Here is a 23,066-nt window from a genome sequence, read left to right on the forward strand (position 1 = left end):
TTTCTATGTACGCAAAAGGCACAATACAAAAGATCAGAGACCGTACTTTATAAAGAAAGGATATTAAACTGTGAAATTACAGAAGGAGGTTTAATATGCCATAAAGTCCAATGTTTCGGCAGTCAAATACTGCCTTTCTCAAGGTGAGAGTAAGACCGTGTGCCTGCTTCTTCTTCTTTGTACTGGAACATTTGGGACTACAGGAGCTCCCCAGGACCAGCGCACTGGCAGCTAAGTACCCCACCTCTATTACCATTGATATTGAGTGCGTGTCTCATCCTCTGTCTATAAATTACAGAAGGAACATCTATGTTAAGTAAAGAAATTAGTTTGATTCTCTAAATGACCAGCAGCCACTGGCAAACAAAGCTCTTAATCTTATTGATCAGTTCACATGCTACAGATGACTTATTTTCGGTACCTTGCCACAAATCACAGATCAGGTTTGTTGCTCATGTATTTCAAGGTATTGTGCAAAATATCAATTTTTCATTGAGGAAAGACTGTGTACGATATTACAATATAGAACGGTAAGCTCCTCTTGGCAGAGATGGGGTTGCGTTAACATTGAGCCATGTACAATAGACTGGGGCTGTAAAGAAAATGTAATCGCTAATGATTTCCAGCTCACCTGTACGTCCCAAGGTTACCGTTTGCAGACATTTCATTTGCAGGTTTCCCTGGAGATGCCGGCTGGGTGGTTGTAGTTTGCTTTATTAATGCAAAAATAAAGTTACTGTTAATTTTACAGTTGTACGGCATTAACATGTGCACTCTTTTACGCAAAACATTTCAGACTTAAAAAAAAAAATGTACTTGTTTTTTATGTAAGGGGGAAGATTTTCCATGATGCCATTACCGTCTCATATCAATGCACCAGAATACTCAATTTTCATGAACAATTTGTTAGAAATAAATAAATAAAAATGAAATAAAACAAAAAGGCTCAAAGAACAAAAACAATCGTGTCCATAAAGGACAACAGTTAAACAGCAACAGTGAGCATTGTATATTTCCCAGACTTAAACATGTTATTAATGAATTAGAATAGGTCTGGCTATTACTATACCCAATACGCCATCAATTTATTACATGCGAATGCTCAAGTTCCTCTCAAAGATCAAGCACCAGTCTTTTGCGCATCTCAAGGCCAACATCAAATGAATAGGCATTAAAGAGCGTCAACTGTAAGCACTGTTGCTAGAGGAAAAATTATGCCGATTTTGGAAGCATTTCATTGATTGCTAGTAGGAATTTTTTACCTCTGGTCTTTTCTTTAGGTCTTCCTTGGCTGCTCCAAAGCGTTTTGTCAACCGGGCAATTTTAGCCTAAAGGGAAAAGTAAGAAGTTACCCTTTATTAATAGACTTGATATTCTAAGAGTTACATCGTAGGAGATGAAAAAAAAAAAAAAAAAAAGATATACGTTCAGCATGTGTTACATTTAGATGACATACTCTTTATAGATTTGTATTTACAGTATATTGATCCAGAGGAAGTCAAACAACCCCCATAGAAACATTATCCAATGTCTATTCCCTGATGAAGAAACGTGCCAGTTTCGAAACGCGTAGGATAGTACTGACACCTAGACTCAAGTGATCCGATGAACTGTTACATCCCTACAACGCTGTTTGTTTGATTGGAGACCGGTGAGAGGCTCGAGCGCACGCTACACGGCGTCGCAGTGTAGTGACGTCACCGACAGGCAGACTGAGAAGCAGTGGGACGCAGAGGTCCAGCAAACCACCGCGATTAGACGATCTCCACTCACTGACTCCCTACCACTCACAAGTAGTGAATTAGAACATTGGGACATTTGAACCTGCATCACACTTTACCTAGCAATAGGATTGGTGTTTGAGCAATGGACAGACCATAAAGATCAACAACTGATACCAGTGTGACGACTCTGGATTCGGAAGCAAGTAGCTGGGGATCACCAGATGACATCTTGCTGGAAAGACCTGGTCCTGCTGGTTGGCGCTTGGGTAACAATATCCCTTGACATTGTTTTAATTCTTTCCTGATGTACGCAGATTACTTACTAAATATTGTGTCACTCATATTTTAATTTACTATACCATGAGCGTTGTGCGCTTTTTTTTGTGTTTTTTCTGTCTTGTGGTACTAAGCCTGTGGAAATGGAGTCCTTGAATATTAAATAGATGTATAATTGTTTCATTACTACTGAACTTTTCTCCTTAAGAACTCTTGGGCGCATACCATCATGGCCAGGTGCTTTATTTACCTTCATTTTAATCAAGGTGCCTATGCACTTCTTCAGTTAAAATGTCGGTTCATATTTTTTTCATTATTATTTATTTTAACAGAATGGGAACCAGGGGTGTGTTTTAGGGGGGGGATTTCTACTTTAAGTAGCTGTATAGAATTGCGTGTCACAATGTACTTCAATTAATGGGGTATTACCTGAATTGCATTCAAAACAGTCTCATGTTTTTTACATTCGATCTTCTCCACACGGTTCTTCAGATCAGCTAGGGTCTTGTCAAAGACTGCACACTGCAAGGCACTCAGCTTCTCCTCCAGTAACTCTTGGACCACCTGTAGACACAGATTAACCAATGTATCATTGGAAGAGGAAAAAAACCCAATGCAATTTGCCCACCTGAAGCCTTTATCCATCAATTTTCCCTCTACATAATAACCGTTGGGTAAAATGAATAAATAGTTATAATAACGAAGGAGCAAATTCACTCTAGTCGGGAGCCCATAACCTCTGATGGGAGTTAATCGAGCCGTGATCATATGTTAACTGCCATTCACATTAAGGGCAGATGTGGGATCACGGTAACAGAACTATTATCGGAGGTTAGTAAATCCCGGCAAAAGTCACAAATCTTTACTACCTTTTGCAATTTCTTGTTGAGATCATCTCCTGCTGTAATCTTCAATTGTAACTCTGCTTCATACTCTTCTTCATACCGCCGCCGCTTTGAGTGCTGGCTGTCTAGGTCCTCAGATTTTGAGCGCTTGCGTCGGGGACCCTCGCCTAGAAGGACAAAGATGAAAATATACAAGAAGCTTGGTCAAACACAGGATGGGGGAAAAGGCTGCTCATTTTATAAAATTACCTGAAGATATGAAATGTCGTATAGAATTACAATAACTTGTAGACCATTTGGTTCGGACTACCCTCCCAATATTTCAAATTCCACAAATATTATTTTGAAGACCATTTAAGCCTGACCTCATTCACATTGCTCTTCAGTCTCTTTGCATACAATTTACATTCATTCAATCTAGAAATTGCTGCTGAAAAGTATTACAACGCACTTTTCTCTGCATGTGGTTCCTCTTCATTCTCCTCCTTTTTTTGTTCCTCCTTTTTTTCTGCAGGCTTCTCAAGAATGTCACTGCTTTCACCTAAGAAAATAGGAAGAACATAATTAGCTACCGTACAATTAAACCTTGTAAGTAAACTTCCACCATTCTTGTGATTAACAATGTATGGTAAACCTGGGCCTAAACTGCATGATGAATAGAGTCCATAATTGTGAGTGGTCTATAAAATGTCACATATGTGACACAAAACAAGTGTATTGGATCATATTTTTAAAAAGTGTCTATATAGAGACTAGCTTTACCGAGAACCTCCCAAAAAAGGTCTTTGAAGTTGAAATGAAATTAAGATGTTAAATTAACAGATCACTGTATGCGGTGTAGTTGTGTTTATGAACAATTGAACACTAGAGAATACACTTGTCCATCCATAAGATATATTCAATTTGACTGAATCCTCAAAATGCAAACAAAAAAGGAGAGGGGGAAAAAAAAAAAAAAAGAAGCTACTTCCTGTTTTGATTCACAAACATTCTATTAACTAATATGCCTAGCTTTAGGAACAAATAACAAGAAACAGTTTCAAAATTTAAGCTTAAAATGACACTTAATGCCTCTCTCTATATGCAATTAGTCTGAATATTCTCTAGGTTGCAAAACAGCCAGTTAACAGAAAAGCAGATACTACTTAAAGCTGCAGTTCAGGCAATATCCTGCATGTGTGTTTTTTTTTTTAATAAATCAGTTCTGTAGCAAGAAAAAATACTTTTAGCATTTTCTGTTTTTAAAAAAACAACTTTGAAAGACCAATTTTCTTGTATTCTATTTTAACAAGCATGCTTGTTCCTATAGGAACGATTTACATTCCCCATATTTAAAGATGTCGCCAAACTTTGCCAATCAATAGACGGAGAACGAATTGACCAGCAGCTATGCAGATTTTTTTAGGTAAGTTGAGATTGACCACATAAAACTATTGAAGTAAAAAAAAAAACTAAAAAAAAAAACAAAAAAAAACGGGAGCCTGAACTGCAGCTTTAAGCTAGTAATTGATGAACCACCATTTTACCATCCTCAAAATATGCAGTGGTAAATTATGAACTGCTCAGCGCTCAAATGTATATTTTACACTAAAATGCTGCTTAAAACGCTGAACACAATGCAACAAAAATGCCAATATTGGGGTCCAATATGCACAGGACAAATCTTCACAGAGAAGTTTAAAATTTTTGTTTAAGGTAGAGGAACTAAAACCCCAAACCTCCCATGAAGAAGTGTGTGGTTTTTACTTATGAGGTAGTAAATAGTCTTGTCTATAAATGGAGCTCTTTCCTCCATATTCCTTGTATTTTTTGCATTGATCCACAACCAAGAAAAAAGGACCTTATGAATAGAGTTTAAACTCAGATTATAACAGCAGAAACACCGCCCGATAGCACTTTCATGTACATCTGGAAAACAACTGCATGGTTCTGAAAACTGCCATTAAAAAAAAAAAAAAAAAAAAAAAAACATTCCATCAAGGTGGTGTTTTTGACATAATATACATGAAATGCAAAAAAAAAAAAAAAAAAACCACCTTTCAAAACATAAATCAAAAGACATTATGGAGATTTACAATAAATTATGTTTGCATTTGGTATGACACAGGCTTAATTATCTCACTACTTAAGTAAGCAATACACTGAATAAAGTAGTTTAAACAAATATCAGTGGGAGCATATTTAAATTTTTAAAAAAAATTAAAATAAATAAAAAAAAGGGGGTGGGGGGGGGGGAGAAATCCTTTACCTTGTGGGCTTGATGCCTTTTCTTCCGCTGATGGAGCAACATCACAAGGTTCTTCTTCATCAGAGAGAACTAGAAAGGCTTCACTTGGCAGAGTTTCACTACTCTCTTGTTTGCTTGGAGAACTTAGGCAATGTTCTGTCTTCTCTTCATCAGGACTTGCAGCACTCTCAGAGTGTAAATCAGTTTTGGAAAAGCATTGCATCTCATCCTCCACTGGAGCTAGTTTTTCAAGAATGGGAATAATATCATCTGTCTCCATAGAGTCTGTACTTTCCAAGACCGATCCCGTCTGTAGGTCTGATTTTTCAAAGGTAGTCTCTGGGAGGTCTGATTTCTGCTCTTCATCTTTCTGATTCTGGTCAATCTCCATACTGCTTGATATTGCCTCTTCTCCAGCATCCTGTTCCTCTGAATGCATCTCTAATACTTCCTTTTCTTCTTCTGCACAATCACCCTCTTCTTCCACCATCTCTAGTGTTTCCCCGGTTTCTTGACCAACCATCAAATCATCACTGCCCTGCTTTATAGTTAACTCTTCCTCTGTGTCCTCATCAGCTCCCAGTGTATCTTGTTGTTCATCTTCTTGGTTTACTTTTGTCTCCTTTGGTTGATCTTCCTCCAAAATATCTTCCTCCAAAATATCATCCTTTACATCTCCATCCTCTGCATCTTCCCCTTGTGCATCCAAAGACTCTTCCAGACTATCCACTTCCAGTTCCTTGTCCTCTTGACTCTCTGTTAACATGTCCAAAGTTTCCTGTGCCAACTGTTCCTCATCAGCTTCTTCCTTGTGTTTTTCTTCCTTCACCTCATGAGTACCTTCTAAAACAGTGGAACTTTCTTCCTCCAAAGGCAGTTGACCAGGAACACTTAATTGTGTTTTTTCCTCTGAAGGTTCTGTATCACAAGTTACTTTCTCTTCCTCTAATGTCAACCCATCTGGTGCGCTTTGGTCCACTCTTCCAAACACTGTACTCTTTTCTTCGCACTGTACTCCATCTTTATTGTTTGAGACCTGGACTCTAACCTCGCTAACAGCCACGTTGTCCGTATCCTCTTGACATGCGATACTTTCTGAAGGCTGTTCATCAAGTTTTACTTTCAAGTCTCTAGTTTGGTCAAGGTTTCTGAAATCTTCCTTGATGTCAGAAAGTTTAACAATAGGAACTTCGTGGGAATCAATGCTGACATCTATTATGCCATTTAATTCCTTTTTGTCTGCCATATAGTCTGTATCATTGTGGGGAGAGTTTATGTCCGAATCCCCATTCTCATGATTTCCATTAACTAACTTAAATTCAGTGGGTTTCAGCAGCTCCTCTTTTGCTTTGTGCACTGCTTCCAATTGTTGCCTGTCACTCGCTTTCATCGTTTTGCGGGCTTTGAAGACTTTCTTTTGAGGTTCTTCTGTATTATCCATCTTAAACCTTTATAAGAAACAGGTATATTATTAATAAAAAATCAACCCAATTAGTTTTTCTTTCCCTCTATTAAAATATGCAATTTCACGAAATGCCACGATTCAAGGAAAAAAAGTAGAACTTTTGCCTAGATTAACATTTTTATAAATTAGGCCCAGGTCAAAGTTAAGATGAGTTCCGTGAGCATTTTGATGACCATCATAGTAAAATAGGATAATGCACTAATTTTCCCAGAAAAACCATACTAGCTCACGTATTTATGGGAGAGAAAAAAAATCTGTGCTAAATGTTTTGAAACTGGTATGGACCAAACATGTGAGTTATTTGCCCTACACCAAAACTTCTTACAATTCACAATACAAGGATGTCTTTACAAACCCACTCAATCAATGCCTTTCCACATTTACACACATAGCTTGCGTATACACAATTAAAAAAATAAACGTAATGAAAACAAATACCTATTCAAGCTCTGACTGAGAAGTCAAAACAAAGAAAAATTAGCAAAAAATAAATCTTTCTCTTCGTCCCTATAATTTGTCAGAAAGTCTCTCCATTTTCGGATTTCTGTGTATTTTCCTTGCAAGCTTTTTCACTTCTGGCTTGTTGGATTTTCGCTCTACTAAATTGTCCTTCTTAAAGTAGACAATGCCAACCTTTCTAGCTAAATCTTAGAGCAACAACTTCATTTATATCCTCACCTTGCAGTAAAAGTAAGAGTTTGCTAAACACACTCATGGTTTAATTTGTAGGCATAGGAATCCTGCACTACCATGGATTTTTTTTCTTCTCGTTCCTGGTCTTCCTTTCAAGTTGCATCTCTCACTGAGTGGCCTAATCTATCTTTGGTGCACCAATCATCTCCACTCTTCTGAAGATGCTCAATTAGATCTTTGCACTTCACATCCGCATCCTGAATTCAGCATTTGGGCCCACATTTTAAAAGTTATTTCATACATTTTAACCTTTACAGTGCCAACACATCCCCCATCATGTGATCACTCATGGAGTGGTCACGACATGACCGGAGGCCAAAAACCAAAGTGGAGGGGGCAAGTTCCCATGATGTACCATTGAAGTCATAAAGGCCCTTGTTGCACCAGGTCCTGTGCCATTCCGTGTACACCACAAAGACACTCCAAAAAGCTTAATCCCGAAAAAAAGTTGGTGTTCGGTGAATGCGAGTATGCAATTTAATGAAGTTGGTGGAACTGTACCTTTAAATGTATGGAAATGGTTTTACAAGTACAAATTTGAAAATCAAGCTCTTCATGTTCTCTCCTCAATGGAGTAATGCACATTCAAACAGTGTGCACTTAACTACGTTGATCGTTTTGCTACAGGTCTCAAATTGCTATTCAGATAAAAATTCATCAAGTTTTATACTGCATAAAAATAAATCTGAACAGAGAATTAAAAAACATAGGATTGAAAAGTGGTTGTAAACAAAAAATGTTGAACATGTGCCTTTGACTACACCTCCAAAAGAAAGTAAATACACACTTAAAAAAAATATATATATATATATTTAATGAAAACAATATATTTATCAATTAGGCTTTTAACATTCTATAAATTACTAAAAAAAACAACAACAAAAACAACACAATTAGCTGCTACAAGATTGGTCTCTTAAAGCACAGGATTTACTTCTTGTCCTCCACATTTAGCTGCTTGACTAATAACACCATCAAAATGACATCTGAAGAACACCAAAGGGGGCAGGATTAAGGGGGACCGTTTGCCTGTGGGAAAACAAGGTGCTACTTTCACCAATCTCTTTTGTGATAAAACAAATTGTAAAAAAAAATAAAAAAACTACAGAGCATCCACTTACTGATGAAATGTAACATGTAAAACATTTACATGTACTTACAATGGTTTGACACCTTTTAAAATCAATCACCTTCATTTAACCTATATTACATTTCACTAATAACTCCCTTTGATATTCAAAGTACAGTCCCATCAATATCCAAAAGGACACCCTACAGTACAGGGAAGGAATTTAGCACGGTGTTATGCTCCATTTGCCCAGGTTTTCCTAGCCTTAAAAAAAAAAAAAAAAAAAAACACATCTCCAATAATGGCTTGAAATTAATGTGTACAATACCTGCTCTATACAAGCATATAGAAAATGCATCACATTCTGCAAAGTTAACACTTTCACAACAAGTGGCGCATACAGAGTATACTGCCCCATATTTTTATACTCTAAACTCTGCAGTTAAGTCCAGCTAATAAATACTAGGAATTTTATGGGAAACACCAATAGCATCAAAAGTCCTTCTCAGTGAGACAAGATTGGTTTCTAAACTGAAATACAGAATCTTTTACACTCTAATTTCTATTCTTGAAAACTCATTGTTTTTATGCATTCTTTTAGCCCCACCTAGTTCAGATTACCATTGTGTCAAATCGTCAATCATATTTAAGATCAGCATAAGTAGGCCAAATGGATATTAAAACTCAAAATCATGCAAACAGAACCTATTAAAGACACGCCCACCGCCACAAAACCCGTCTGATTGTACAAACCTTGTAATGCAAATGGCCCTGTGGTATATTGCTCAGATATCATGGCCCACGCTTGTACACAACAGGAAAAATTTCCAGCCATATCCACAAGAGAGCTCCCTGCAGCCACAACTGAACAAGAATGCAGGAGAGAGGCAGACAACGAGAGCAGACAGGAGGAGGACTGCATGCAAAAAAGGGGACTGTTCACATCTGTGCAAGCCAATAACATGCCTCTCAGAGCTTTGCTTTACATCAATAAATCTTGGGAGGATTGAAGGGTTTAGTGAGCCAAGTAGAAATTAGATAATGAATTTTGGTTCAATTAACTTATTTGTAGAATAATGTCAAGTGTTTCCTCAAGAAATGTAAGTGAAATAGAGGTCAGGGGCACAGCTCCAGTGCCCCTTTAAGTTTCAGTAAATGAGAAACATGTTTGATCAACACTATGTACACCCTGATCTGGCACAGACAGCTTCTGGTTGGCCAAAAATGTGCATATTCCTACCTTTGACCTAAACCGCCATTCACAATATTTCCCCTTCTTAAAAATAGAAGGCAACGGAGCAATATCTATGGGTTTTATGGCATCTGCAATTGTGTCAAGCTTAAAACCGATTGGAAGCCCTCCCAAGCAGGGCCCTCCGTACCCATTGCATCGGTTTGTATTAATATCGGCTTACTTTGTATGCAATTACTGTACCACACTGCAGGAAATGTTGGCAGCTTATTAACAGAAATAACAAATATTTGATGCTTCAAGACTTCTAATATATTATTTTGATGCTTATACAGATCTCTAATGTTTAGTGCATACAAATGTTATCAATGTAACCTTTAAACTACTCTTAAAATGTCAGTTTTGAGTTCTGTAGGTTGGCTGCCTTAAAGATTGTTCCAGGAACACAATCAAATAAGATATATAGGTGTATATTTGTTGGTTATTGTCATAACACAATATTGCATGGTGTCATGTAGCATCTTCTGCCCTGTCACCATGTAAATAATCGTTTAACTGGTAGAAAGATACCGGTTTCAGATCTCCTACAATGATCAATATGAAGAGCAGATGTGTTAAAAGAAAAATATAACCCCAATCTGAAAGTATAAAATGTAAGAAAACGGAAAAGGGGGATAAATAAAAAGAAATAGTCACCAGCTTAATAACTTGCCTGAACATGCTCTAGTGCAACATATTACATTACAAAGCAGGGTTATACATTCCCTATGGTATGCATTTAATTACTCACTTTCACAGATTAAAAAAAAATAACAAAACAAACAAAAAAAAAACAAACAAGCAAACTCAGAACCCTCAAACTCTCACAAAAACAAAGTCTAAACTCTAAATGACAAGGCAGGACCATGTGGCTACTCTGTACCCTTCAGCAAATGTGACATTTTTTCAGTCGAGAAAGATCACTTCACTGCAGCCAATAAAGGAGATATTAGCATAAAAGGTATCTGATAGGCTTACAAATGTCTGCTCATATGAGCTGCTCAAAAAGGCAACCAATCAGCAGCCAGACTGTGGAAGCTTGCCCAGCAACAGTACTGTACTGTGGAAATAGGAGTGAATGAGGAGGGCAGATAGAAGGGCTTGTGACGATCATGCAAAGCCTCTAAAGAGTGTTTACATGAAACCCTGGAGCATCTTAAATAACCCTGAATGCAGCCAAGTAAAATAGGAATTTTATTAGCGCTATTTCAAATAAAAATCATGCAACTCACAAACATGGAAAGAACGAATGAATTCACTCATTAAAATCAGGTTCATATGGAAAAGGTAGATTAGAAACAAACTATAATGTAGTCTTGAAAGCATGCAATCACCGCCATCATGAACTTTCATTTTGGTCTATTGAAAGGTATCACAACCTGCAAAGAACATGCACGTTATTAAGTGGACTTCATTCTAGATCGATTCCTAGCCCTTTTTTTCCCCCACGTAGCGCACACTGTGAAGATATTTGTATTTTTTGTGTTTGGGATGAAATGTCCTCTGCTTTTTACTGTCGCAGAGGAAAAATTGGGACTTAAAAAAAATATATATCTTTCGGCAAGTAAATGCTCTTTTAAAGGGATTGTATCTTTAAATACTCTTCCAATAACAATATCTTCAATAAATGGACACATCCAAGCTATATATTTTAGTTGCAGAAAGTGTCTATTTTCCTACCTGATCCCCATGACAAGGTGTGTAAAACTCGTTAACATAATATAAATTAGCGCAAGAGGTAACCACACTAAAGCAGTGTACTCTTTGGAACGTGGCTGCTTGATGTTGTAAGCAGAGATCCTTTCCGTCGATTGAGTCGCTCGCTTCAAATAGGTATCTGGGACCGGATGAACTGCTTCATCTCGTCAACAAACAGGAAGTCAAAAATAAGACCACGTAAAGAAAAATAAAACAGAACACCCTACATAAAATTTACACTAAGCCACCATGCGCTTTAGGTTTGTCTTTGAGCAGTCCTGAAAACAAAGACTCGAGATCATGTGCCAAGGAGTCACTTTTTTTCAGCTGGGTATGTAAAGAAAGATTCAGCCACGTCTAAAGTAACAATTTTACTTATTTGTATCCTGTGAAATTAATGTTTTTTCCCTTCAGATGCGCTCAATTCAAACATACCAGCTACCTGTGGAAAAAAAGGTGTTAGACAGCACCACTCCAATTCTAGCAAAAAAGAATAAAGTAACCGCTATTGGTGCTCGAAGACAACAGGACCTAAAGTTCCTGAAAAGTATCAACAATGAAACCAGAGATCATTACGCGGAGAGTACAACAAACTCCAACAGAGTCCAAAAGAAAGATTAATTTAGATAAAATACATATGATTTTAATGTACACGGGCAAAACAAACGGAGTGGATAGTACAGAAGACAAGCGAGATCTAATGGAGAGTAACTATGCAATGTCGCAGTGTAACCCCTGCAGAAATTGAGCACTACTTAGCTACTCCTGTGGAGACAAAACGATGTGCAAATAAACAAGGGGGGAAGGAAGTGTAAAAAGAACCAAGAGAGTAAACCACTTCCAAACAGGAGATTTACAAAGGGGCACTAAAATGGTAAGGGGGGGGTGCAATGTTTCAGGCTAAAGAAAACCCTATCGGACCGTTCCCACACACCCCTATTGGATCGTGGTACTTCCCTTTTTGCTTAGCTGCAAAAATTCTCAAAACTGTAAACCTTTAAAAAACAAAAAAAAAACAAAAAAAAAGGTCCTCTTGAGGAACATCCAGCAGGTCTGGCCGGCACACCATGTGAAATGTCACTAAGTTTTGCATGATGGAATATATGCCAAAATTCAAGAGTATATTTCCTTTGCTATTAGCCGGGCTCTTAACCTGAGAAGCACATTGAAACGTATTGGAAGGTATCAAACAATTACCAGAAATCGGAGGAAGTAAAAAACCAACAAGATGAAGGTAAATTGGTAAGAAAAAGCACTCTCCCTTCATTGGTCTTAAGATTGACACTCCTAAAAAATATTATATTTAGAATATTGGAACAGAAATATGCACATAAAATAATAAATTGGAGGCATGAGTCCATAATTGGCTAAACAAGTAATATTTTCATGTTCATTCTTTAAAAACAAATTATATCGAGCTCCTCCTTAGCATTGGCAAAATCTGTAACATAGAACCTAGCAAGGACAAACATCAATGCAACCATTGAGGTACAACCAGTAGATGGTGCTTTTACTAAACTCTATAAAACATCTGCAGAGAGATTATTTTTAAGAACAGTCTATTCACCACATTAGTACGAACCTCAAAAACACAACCCTTAACTTCTCCCAGGGCAATTAGAATGTAGAGGGAAATATCGCAATACATTCACATAATGTGAGACAGATGTACCTTTAAACTGGTCTAAGAGGTTCTTTTTAATTTGTTTTTTTAAAGGGGCTAGATCAGGAAAACTTACTTGGCATATAAGGTAATATAGAATATATACATGCGAGTTTCAGTGTGAAACATTGCACTTTGAGCAACTGCAATGCAGTTAGCAGGAGCAAACAGCCGATAGTCCACAGGCCGCGTGGCTTGCAATACACGAGTTGACTCTTACCCAGACACGTTTGTGAAGGACAAATGAAAATATACAATGCAAAAACCTCGGATATTTCTAAAAACAGCACATCTGGCACAAACTGGGAAGCGGCTGTAGGAGCGTGAAATACTATGTTAGCATAATAATGTGAACGTGAGAGACAGGAAAAGGTGAATAGCGATATCCTTGAAATGAAACAGATTTCGAATATGAATAATGAGGAATGGGAAAACTTAGTCACTCAAACACAGCCGTCAGAGCATTGTTCTTATTTTTCGAGTTAAATCTCTCAAATTTTCATATTTTGTATTGAAATTCCCGTCACGTGTTATATATAGTACAGATACTTACTAGTGAAGCATTTAGCATTTAGCATTTCTAGTTTGTTTCCTTTTAAGATGGTAAAATATCAGATAAAAAAAAGTTTATTTAAGGCTTTTATTTTTTTTTTTTTTAAAGAAGGAGAAGGTACAAAAAGCAAAAGGGAGTTGGGATGGGATTAAACATAGCTGCAGTAAATAAATGGGTTACAACATCACGAAAAATAATTTGTACAGGGATAATATACATATGGTTAAACGCTTGGAGATAGTTTTCTGATCTGTACCTATAACAGGTTTTGGCCCTTTAGTCTAATCCAGGGGTGTGCAAACTGGGGGGGCGCGATTTGTCTGGGGGGGCACGTGGCCGGTTGCAGAGGCCCCGCGCTCTTCCACCAGGCATTTAATTAAATGCCGGGGATCGCGTGAGACCCCATCAACACTCCACACAGCCAACTGAATCCCGGTAAGTGACACGTCACCATGGCATCGCGGTGAGGCCAGGTGACAAGACGTCACACGCGTAAAATAACGCTGTGGGTCACGTGACCTGACCCCGCAGCGTCATTTCACGCGGATCCAAGGTAGGGGGTGGCGCAGCTTCAAAAGTTTGCTCTCCCCTGTATATTATAGGGCTTCCTACGAACATAAACCATGTATATACAGGTAGGTCAACCGCAAACTTTTTTAAAGGAAAATAGACAGTGGTCTACATTTATTTATATATTTTAATTAATGGTGTTTCATAAAATGCAAAAGCATTATGTTCCATTAACGGTCTCAAATATGAGAAAGCACAATATAAAGATCGTAACTATGGCCTATAGCTGCTAGGCATTACACCAAGTGCTGCTAGTGAATGTAAAGTGACTTCCTTTGCCAGACAGCATGTTCTGGAATAGCATGCTCCGTAAATCTGGCCATAATGCCTGCAAAATATATTGCTGAAACACAAGACAATGTGTGTGTGTGTGACAATGGGATCCATCTGATCATGTCAAGAGTCAAGGAGGCAACTTTATATGTACAGACCACTTTAAACTCCTGGGACTTTCTTCCAACAGTTGTGATACGTTCATAAATTTGGGTTGTGATGACCACACTAATAAGGATATCACATAACCCAATTATTGCTTTTAGTATACCCATTTTATAGGCAGATCTAGAATGCATCTGCCTAGTCCACAACGATGCTTAGTAAATCGCAAAACTCTACAATCCCCTAAAACCAAACATTGTCTAATTTTGTCATGCATCTTTTAAAATCAGTTGTACAAACAACTTCGTTCCATTGTGTAGTAACATTGCGTGTTTTTTTTTAATCTGTAGAATTACTTTGTTTCTAGTGCCTATGCTGTATATTGTCATGAAAATTACCTCGTATTAAAGCTGCAGTTCAGTCTTTTTTTTTTTTTTTTTAATTCAATAGTTTCATGTGGGCAATCTCTAATTACCTAAAGAACTGTATAGCTGCCAGTCAATTCGTTCTCCATGTATTGATCGGCGAAATTTGGCGACATCTTTAGATATGGGATATGTTTTTCATCTGCTTCAGTCACTCAGTGGAAGCTCATGAATATTCATGAGCACTCCTGCACGGACATGTGCAAGAGGGAGGGCAGGGCTAACAAAGGGGTGTGCCAGGGCTTGTGACAGGACATGAAGGGGCAGTGCCTTAGCAAATGCTTGTTAAAATAGAATACAAGAAAATTGGTCTTTCAAAGTTGTTGTTTTTAAAAACAGAAAATGCTAAAAGTATTTTTTCTTACTGCAGAACTGATTTATTAAAAAAAACACACATGCAGGATATTGACTGAACTGCAGCTTTAAACGAGAGTGACCTACATCCAGAATATTAGTATATACAGAATTCACTTTCTGAACATTCACAAGTATGAGTGATGGTATCATGACCTAGAGGAAATGGCATACAACAATGAATCCCTTGACAAGGAAGGATCAGAAGAGAAATCATGCCAAATTCAAGCTCAGCAGATCATAGGCTACAAAATGACTGGTTCTCATTGGTGCAACCGATTAGTGACCTCATCATGAACCACATTACCTATCCACCAATATCTGTTGGTATACTAGACAAATACTTGCAGCCTGCGCAGAGATTTGGAGGAGACACGTTACAAGACCTTATTCCATATGCTGTGAAACAGCTTCCCCTATTCTGGAGGAGATAGTCATCTCATTCACGTGAATGGAGTACATTTCTTCTCCAGCATTGGGAGGTGGCTTCAAGGCAAATTAAATAAGCCTTATTCACAAATGATCTAGAAGCAACCATGTATAAAAGCCTTTGAGATTATTCCTTTGCACACTGTGGGAATGTCTCATACCGTACCTGCACACGTTTTAAAGCAGCAATCCCCTCTGCTCAGAATTTATATAGTTTGCGTGTTTTTCTTTTATCCTACTTTAAATTAACCGTTTGATTGGGCACTTGTAGGTCAAAATCGCTACAAGTCCATGAAACAGGGGTATATTATTGATGCGTGTCATTCTCCCCGACAGACATTACTAGCCCTGGCATTTTGTCAATATATAGAGGCAAAGTTAAACAAAAATGGAAGTGGAACTCCAGCTCTAAAGTTGTGCTCACTGTCCGCAATATTTTCTGGAATTTCCATCATATTTGTCTAACATCTCTTCCTTTTCCTCCTCTAACCACACACACGATTTAGGCCTGAAAGCTATATTCTAGGTTACAATGGTACTTAATACTAGGCGCTCATAAGCACCTACACAAATCATGAAATACTTTCTACAGCCAGGAGGCGGCGCTGTACTATAGTCCACTGTGGTAATCATATTTAATGACGCCCTCAAATACCCATTTTGGAGAACCGCTGAATTTGTACTGAAGGTGCAAAGCAAAAGAGACCTACAATAAAAACTTCCTCTTTCAGGCCTTGAGTTTTATGAGCAATTCTGACTGACCAAAAGGCACCTCAGGCAAAGCGACCTCCAGAGGATGGGAAAACGAAAATAGAGACAGGAGGAGGGGGGGAAAAAAAAAAAAAGCTTCATCATTTCCTGAAATTAAAAACAAAGTGGTTAGAACATTGATTATCCGTCTCTGATTTTGCTGCAGATCACTGGAATATATAAGAATGTTAGGAGAGGGCTTCAAAAAGCTAGAAAACATACCAGAAATGGAGCCCCCTGCAGCCATGGTGCAATCATAGATCAGCTCTCCCGGCAAACAAACTATACCAGACCAGTCTGATGTCAACTGACTGAGTGTGCAATTTGCATAGTTCCTGCCATTGGATGCTGGGCCTCAGATTATGCAAACCAATCAGGAGACACAGTAGACACCTGACTGCACAGAGGAGGAGGGAATGGGGGAAGTTTGCCCAGCAACAGACAGAAGGCTGGGAAGAAAACCTGTAACGGTCCGAGATCTGACCAGGGTGGGAAAATGGGTGCAGGCTGCAGGCACCGACATGAAGCTGGATAAAGCCAAGAGCATTTCATTGTAATATAGCTGTAAACACAAAGGATATAAGTACTGTGTGCAGAATGTCCTTAACATTAAACAATGCAGACCAGCTTTAAAAAGGCTCAATAAGATCGAAACAAATAGTCTGAGGGCAAGCGACAATTTCCGTTGCCAAAAAGATCCAAAGCATGTTTTAAAGATGCGTGGTCAATCTAGCGGAAAGTGATTATTACAGTATTGTAAATTAATCATTCATATTTCATTAAGGTTGCACATACAGTGATAGGAAAGGGGACTGCAGGAAAGCCAATGCAGAACACTTGAATCTCCTGATTTAGAAGGCCCATTTTCAATCTGTTTGCTTCATTGTCAAATATGCAGGGATTCCTTCCTCAAACACGCTTCAACATGGGAAACCAGAATAATTACATCATACTCCTTCCTGGGGGGAGGGGGGGAGACCAGACCACTTGTGTCATACAAAAAGTGACACCAAAATGGATGCCTGCACACAAAATTATTGCATGAAATAACAGACCAAAGCATCAGAGAATTCAACAACTCTGTAGTGGACAAATAAATCGGTTGGGGTAGACTTTCACTCTAGCTGCATCACGTTTACCAGTTGAGATCTATAAACCTTTCCCTAGAACTCATCACTTTACTGAAATCATCAAAACTCAGTTTACCTCCTTTCTCTGTTCATTTCAGCGCCGCTAAAATACATATTTTATAGTTTTGTAATACTTCAGATTATCCATTTTTCTTTTCTCTGCCATTTGCACATCTCCTTCAGATTAGCGCAATTTCTGTACCATCTGTAAGCAAATTCAATTTTACTGAGTCAGAAGTTTTGATACAGAGATGGGACTCAATCTATGCAAATTGTAAGCTCACCAAGGAAAACTTAGTAAGACGGATCCCAAGGAAGTTTAATAGAATAATACAGCACCAAAGGGTACATTAATAAAGCGGTGCGCAAACTGGGGGGCGCGGCTTTTACAGAGGTCCCGCGCTGAGAGCGCGAGGCCTCTAAATTTACTTAACCGGCTCCAGTCACGTCTCTGACAACACGGTGGCAAATGATGCCCGTTGTCATGACGTTAAATGACGCCGCGGGTCACGTGACGTCACACAACCCGCAGCTTCATTTGACGTAACATTTGAGGTGAGGGGGAGCGCGACGGAGTAGCAGAGCAGGTAGGGGGGCGCACCGCAGGGAGTTTGCGCACCTCTGCATTAATAAATGAATGAGAGCAGAGACTAAAGTATCTTTAGACAAGTTTTCCAAATGAAGATGGTTGTAAAGTTACAGTATACAATTGCTTATCTACCTCACCCCAATTTTGTTAACTTAAATTGATATAGATAGGAGCTTCAGCCTACCATGGAAAGAAAGAACCGTAGCTCAATTCTGGTGCTTCAGACTTTACATGGAACAAATTAGTTTATTTAATTTGTCTTGTATACGGTATATGAAATGATTAGTGCAGAGGTATACAATAACTGCTACGGCTTCGGTTCAGAGAGGATAATAAACTCAAATAAACTCAATGTACTGGAGTAATAGAAATAGAATAAGTACAGTTTAAAAAAAAAATCAGGCATTTGTGACTTGCGTATTGGGGTACCTGTGACCACTGGGCTAACAGTGACCCTAGGTAATCTTCATAAAGTGAAGAAAAGACGCCTTGGAGTTCATCTTCATGTATTGGTCCATTCACAATACCGTAACAATCCACTGAAATACATGGGGTAACTATAACAGTCCAGTACTCCAGACCATGCAGTCAGTATCTGCTTTCCGTCTGCTGTAGAAAGTACGGAATGATCCCAATAGCGCACCACCTTTTTCCCCTCAGTGGGATCATTTCATATTATACAACGCAGCCCTATGAAGTCAGAATAACTTCATAAGTATGTCCAAAAGCATCAAAAGTATCAGGTATTATCAAACCCCATATGGAAGGCAACCATTTGAGACTTCTTAAGTGCCATTCTCCACAGAAAAGCTGAAGACAGCACAGTGGTCCCACTGTCCAATATATCAAAAGGCAACAGATCAGGAGACCCGACAGAGGACACCTTTATCTCACGAAACAAAAATCATAGGCACACAGTAACATTGGGTTTGGCAGAGACCCATTCTGCTCAATCCAGGATATATTTAAAAAAAAAAAAATACACAGAATATCTGAATCAAGGTCATTGTTTGAAAGCCTCATCAGCGCCTCAGACCATGAAGAATATATTTGAGATAATTATTTCCTCAAGCTCCTTATGGAGGCGATGACAGGTAAAAATGGTAAGTGTTGGGGAGAGTGGTCGTTGTAAGGTGTCAAACAGGGACATCAGCGGTCGACATCATGACAATCTCCAGTGCAGAAGAACAGCTGCCGCTATGGACCCTATTAGTTCTGTTTATTGATTTTTTTTTTCCCCTCAGTAAGACAGTCTGTTCATGTTACAAAACATTTATTTTAGATTTTACCCATACTACTCAAGAAATACACACCACACATTAAACAGGATTATTAATGAGATGAATCGATGAATAAGCGGTGAATAGTATGGTTGACATTTTAGTATCAAGGGAAAATGTTTTTCCATCAAACAGAAGAAAAAGTGAGAACAGATTATTCTCCTTACCCAAATCCTTGGAGTAGTAAAAGAATATCAAAATATATTCCTAACAAAAGTAGTATATGGTTTAGGCTCCGGAAGGTTTGGATTTAATCACGAACATAAGCCATGTTTAAAGGTTCAGTTCAAGCGACATTTTTGTTATTGATTTTTTTTTCTGTAATCTGTTTGAAGCAGGGTGTCTCCAGAGCTTCCAATGGGCCAGTGTGACTTAAGCCACCGTTACAAGAACACAAAGTAGCCCAACCGGAGCCGTTATCGGCACATCGCGTTGTGCCACTATTTCGCTTTCTGAATACTTTTAAAATTGTCTCAGGACACTTTGAACATTATGACTATCTCTAACCTTTTTATTAATGCTTTAAGAGCCAAAGCCTCAGAAATTGTGGTACATGTGCACAAATTAGCACACAAGACTAGGTCATTTGGCAAGGTTGCATGCGGACTAGACAGACATCATCCGCATGGTCTCCATTAGAATGTGTACTCTAGGAAGGCACCCTTAGTGCAGGGGTGCTCAACTCACGTCCTCAAGACCTCCCCCACAGGTCAGGTTTTCAGGAAATTACTGCTTCAGCACAGGTGGCTCAATCTTTATCCCGACCTGTGTGGGGGGGGGGGGGGGGGGGGACCTTGAGGACTGAAGCTGGGCACCTTTGCCTTAAGGGAAAGAAATGTCAAACTACAGTAAGTATTTGGTGATGTAAATCACTTTTTTTACAAGTGGCCATTATGGTCTTTTGGCAAAGACTAATTCAGTAACATGTCTACAGGAAGCTTCCAATTACAGTTACGTGTGCGTCTTCCTTTTATACATCTTAGATTGTGGCCAGTATTAAAGAGGAGTTTTACTACAGCAGCAAGTTCACCCGCTTAATGATCTTTAAAACAAACCTCCATGTTTCTGAACTCCCGGAACATACTGTACTTGAAAATCGAGACTGTACTTTCCCTAGTAAAATATCCAAATAAATAAATAAATCAATAAATGCTGGCCATCTTAATTTTACTGTAAAGGAATAAGAATGGCCTGGAGGCACAGACGGCTATGAGAGATCCAGTTCGAGAGCATGCTTCATGTAATCACATTACCTCCAAGTGCCTCAGGCATCAAACTGAAATTATTAATTCAGGGCCTATGTATTCAGCTCTAATTCTAGGTTTACTTCTGAATGCACTAAAAGCACTATTTAAATTAATGGCAACACCCTATGTTTACTTCAAAGTAAATCCTTTCCTTTGTTAACTGCCTTATGTGCCATCAAAGAGGACTGGCGTTTTATGTGGTAGCTGCAGTCCTTCCCTTGCAGTCTCAGTTTAAGCTGCACTCCTCTTGCTAACACGCCTGCTAGGAATAGCCGAGACACAGCAGACAGTTGCTAAGCAACTGCTGGTAGGATTATTTTATTTTCTGGCTTGCTGCCACTATGGAAGAGAAATAGAGCCTAGAGCAGGAAGATAAAAATACTGTTGTATGCACACACAAAAAGAAACATCTAGCAGCGTTTACACCATTTATGGACAAATGCGCCGTTTTCGCCCAGTGTTACCGTTATAGAAGCGTGATTTTAGGTGTCTGAGGACTGGAAATAAAAGGTCCTATAGAAACAAACACTAGTGTGTTCATCGTACAATTTCATCGTACAACGGCTGTAATGTGATCACCGTCCGATACCATGTTCTGAAGAGAGAACGGAGTGAGCTACGGTTTAAAAAAAAAAAAAAGTTAATACCTTTCACTGTAACAGGCTTCCTTCAAAAGTCAATTCCCTAAAAAGAATTTAAAAAAAAAAAAATAATAATAAAAAAAAACTAAGTTCAATTACTTGCATCTTGTAACAAATTATTTTCCTTTCTCCTCCTCCAGTCTGGTGACTTGACACATCTGCTACTTATGTTTGATTAATGATGGTATCATAATTAGGTAATCTAAAATTCAAAAGAAACATTGTACCTTAAGATCTGAGGGTGGACAATCTGTATTGTCATCAATAGAGATTTTATGAAGATTTAAAACCCTCCAAAGCATTAAATCATAGATTTTTTTTTTTAAAAAGTTACAAAATTAAATTCAAATTACTTTTAAAAACAAAGGACACAATTCACCTACATTTTGCCTATTTTAGGTGCCACTGTCATTACTTCACATTGGTGTTAAGAGCCCATTTAGTGTCTCCCAGCACCAGCCTCTACTCAAAGGAAGTTACCAGTATTAAAAAAAACACAACACAGTAGCACTAAATAGTAAATACATGTGGAGCGCTAAGCATGTTGCAAAATCAAATTACGTTACAATCAGCAGCTGCAGTATAAAGTACTACAGTTAGAAGCCATTAGAATTAGATCACTTTAGACCAGAAAAGTAGCCAATGGTTAGAACAGCAGTTTCTGTGCTACACAACTTGTACAAGCTCGATTTCTCTTCAAATAGCCTCAATAATCAGTAGTCCTAATGAAGAACCTGTGAGAGTAGCAAAGTACTGGTGCATTCATGTCTGTTCTGAATAACTGCAATTGGTTGTTGCAAATTTTCACTTTTTTGTTGAAGGGGAATATTTATCAAATACGCCGCTATCCCCCCTAGGCAGAAGCCAGTGGGGCAGATCATGCTTTACACCTTAATACTAGCTAATTTTTGATTCAGCATTTTTTAAATGGCGTAACATTCTAAAATAAATTACTTTAATGATCTTTGCTGGTGAAATTGCAAATGTGTTTTGATTTACACATTGTGTAAAATGTGCGTCAAGAGACTGAACATACAGAGAGACCTGGATACAAAAATAAAGCAGATATTGGTGCAATAAAATTTGCTTTGCTGAATGCCTCACTGTTCATTTACCCTTTGGATGCTCTATAGATGTAACTGGTATATGACATGCCCCTTTAACAGACCAGGCTTGATTTCTAGCAGATGAGGAGCCGGGCCGATGGAAAAGGAAGTGGAGTCAGATAGAGGGTGGTCATCCACCGAAGCCAACATGGCCACAAATCCAGTGGCGCTCGCATGCCATCGGTCTTACAGCAGCATGAAGGTCAACCAAGAAATGCTCAGACCTCAATATTTCCTACTCTTATCCATGTTACTGTATTTCTTATGTTGTCATCCAACCTGTTTAAAAAGCGATATATATTTAAATGGATAACTAATAAAAAAAGTTTAAATTATATTTTTAACCATCCTAGCATGTTAAGCAAAAGTTGAGCAAAACCTGTGATCCCACCTCAAATTAACCATGCGCTTAATAATTGTACACGAAGTGGACATTTAAAAAACAAAACAAAAAAAACAAAGTCAAATTACTGTTTTCCTCCCCCACGGCAATAATCTATTTCAATCTGGGAAAACAGCAGTTAACTGTTTATAAAATAAGATACTAATAAGGCAGAGAGCAAGAAAATTCACTTATTCAACAATCTGAATGGAAATATGAAACAATGCTGCAATATGACACCAAAAGTGTCGGCACAAGTCACTCTGCAATTAGTAGAATAGAGGGGCCCATGGGTAAAACAACTCCGTGTTAAATTACTGAATTAAAGCCACAAAATAATG

At 38.3% G+C, this 23,066-nt stretch overlaps 1 protein-coding gene across 7 annotated transcripts in view; it reads right to left on the reverse strand.

Annotated features, from left to right (window-relative positions):
- The window catches only part of ATF7IP (activating transcription factor 7 interacting protein), an 87,704-nt gene that overhangs the window by 18,791 nt on the left and 45,847 nt on the right, over window positions 1-23,066 (reverse strand). For 5 of the 7 annotated variants that reach the window (XM_075573971.1, XM_075573965.1, XM_075573964.1 and 2 more), the window contains exons 2-7: window positions 5,094-6,520; window positions 3,297-3,386; window positions 2,870-3,012; window positions 2,430-2,564; window positions 1,263-1,328; window positions 632-711 (exon numbers count right to left, since the gene is read on the reverse strand). In XM_075573971.1, coding sequence (XP_075430086.1) covers window positions 632-711; window positions 1,263-1,328; window positions 2,430-2,564; window positions 2,870-3,012; window positions 3,297-3,386; window positions 5,094-6,520 — 1,941 coding nt within the window. Of the gene's footprint in view, window positions 1-631; window positions 712-1,262; window positions 1,329-2,429; window positions 2,565-2,869; window positions 3,013-3,296; window positions 3,387-5,093; window positions 6,521-9,052; window positions 9,393-16,572; window positions 16,675-23,066 lie in introns of those variants that run through there. The other 2 variants (XM_075573968.1, XM_075573966.1) reach the window with 2 other exon arrangements.

The sequence above is a fragment of the Ascaphus truei genome, chromosome 17 (assembly GCF_040206685.1).
Source record: "Ascaphus truei isolate aAscTru1 chromosome 17, aAscTru1.hap1, whole genome shotgun sequence".
Taxonomy (NCBI): Eukaryota; Metazoa; Chordata; class Amphibia; order Anura; family Ascaphidae; genus Ascaphus; species Ascaphus truei.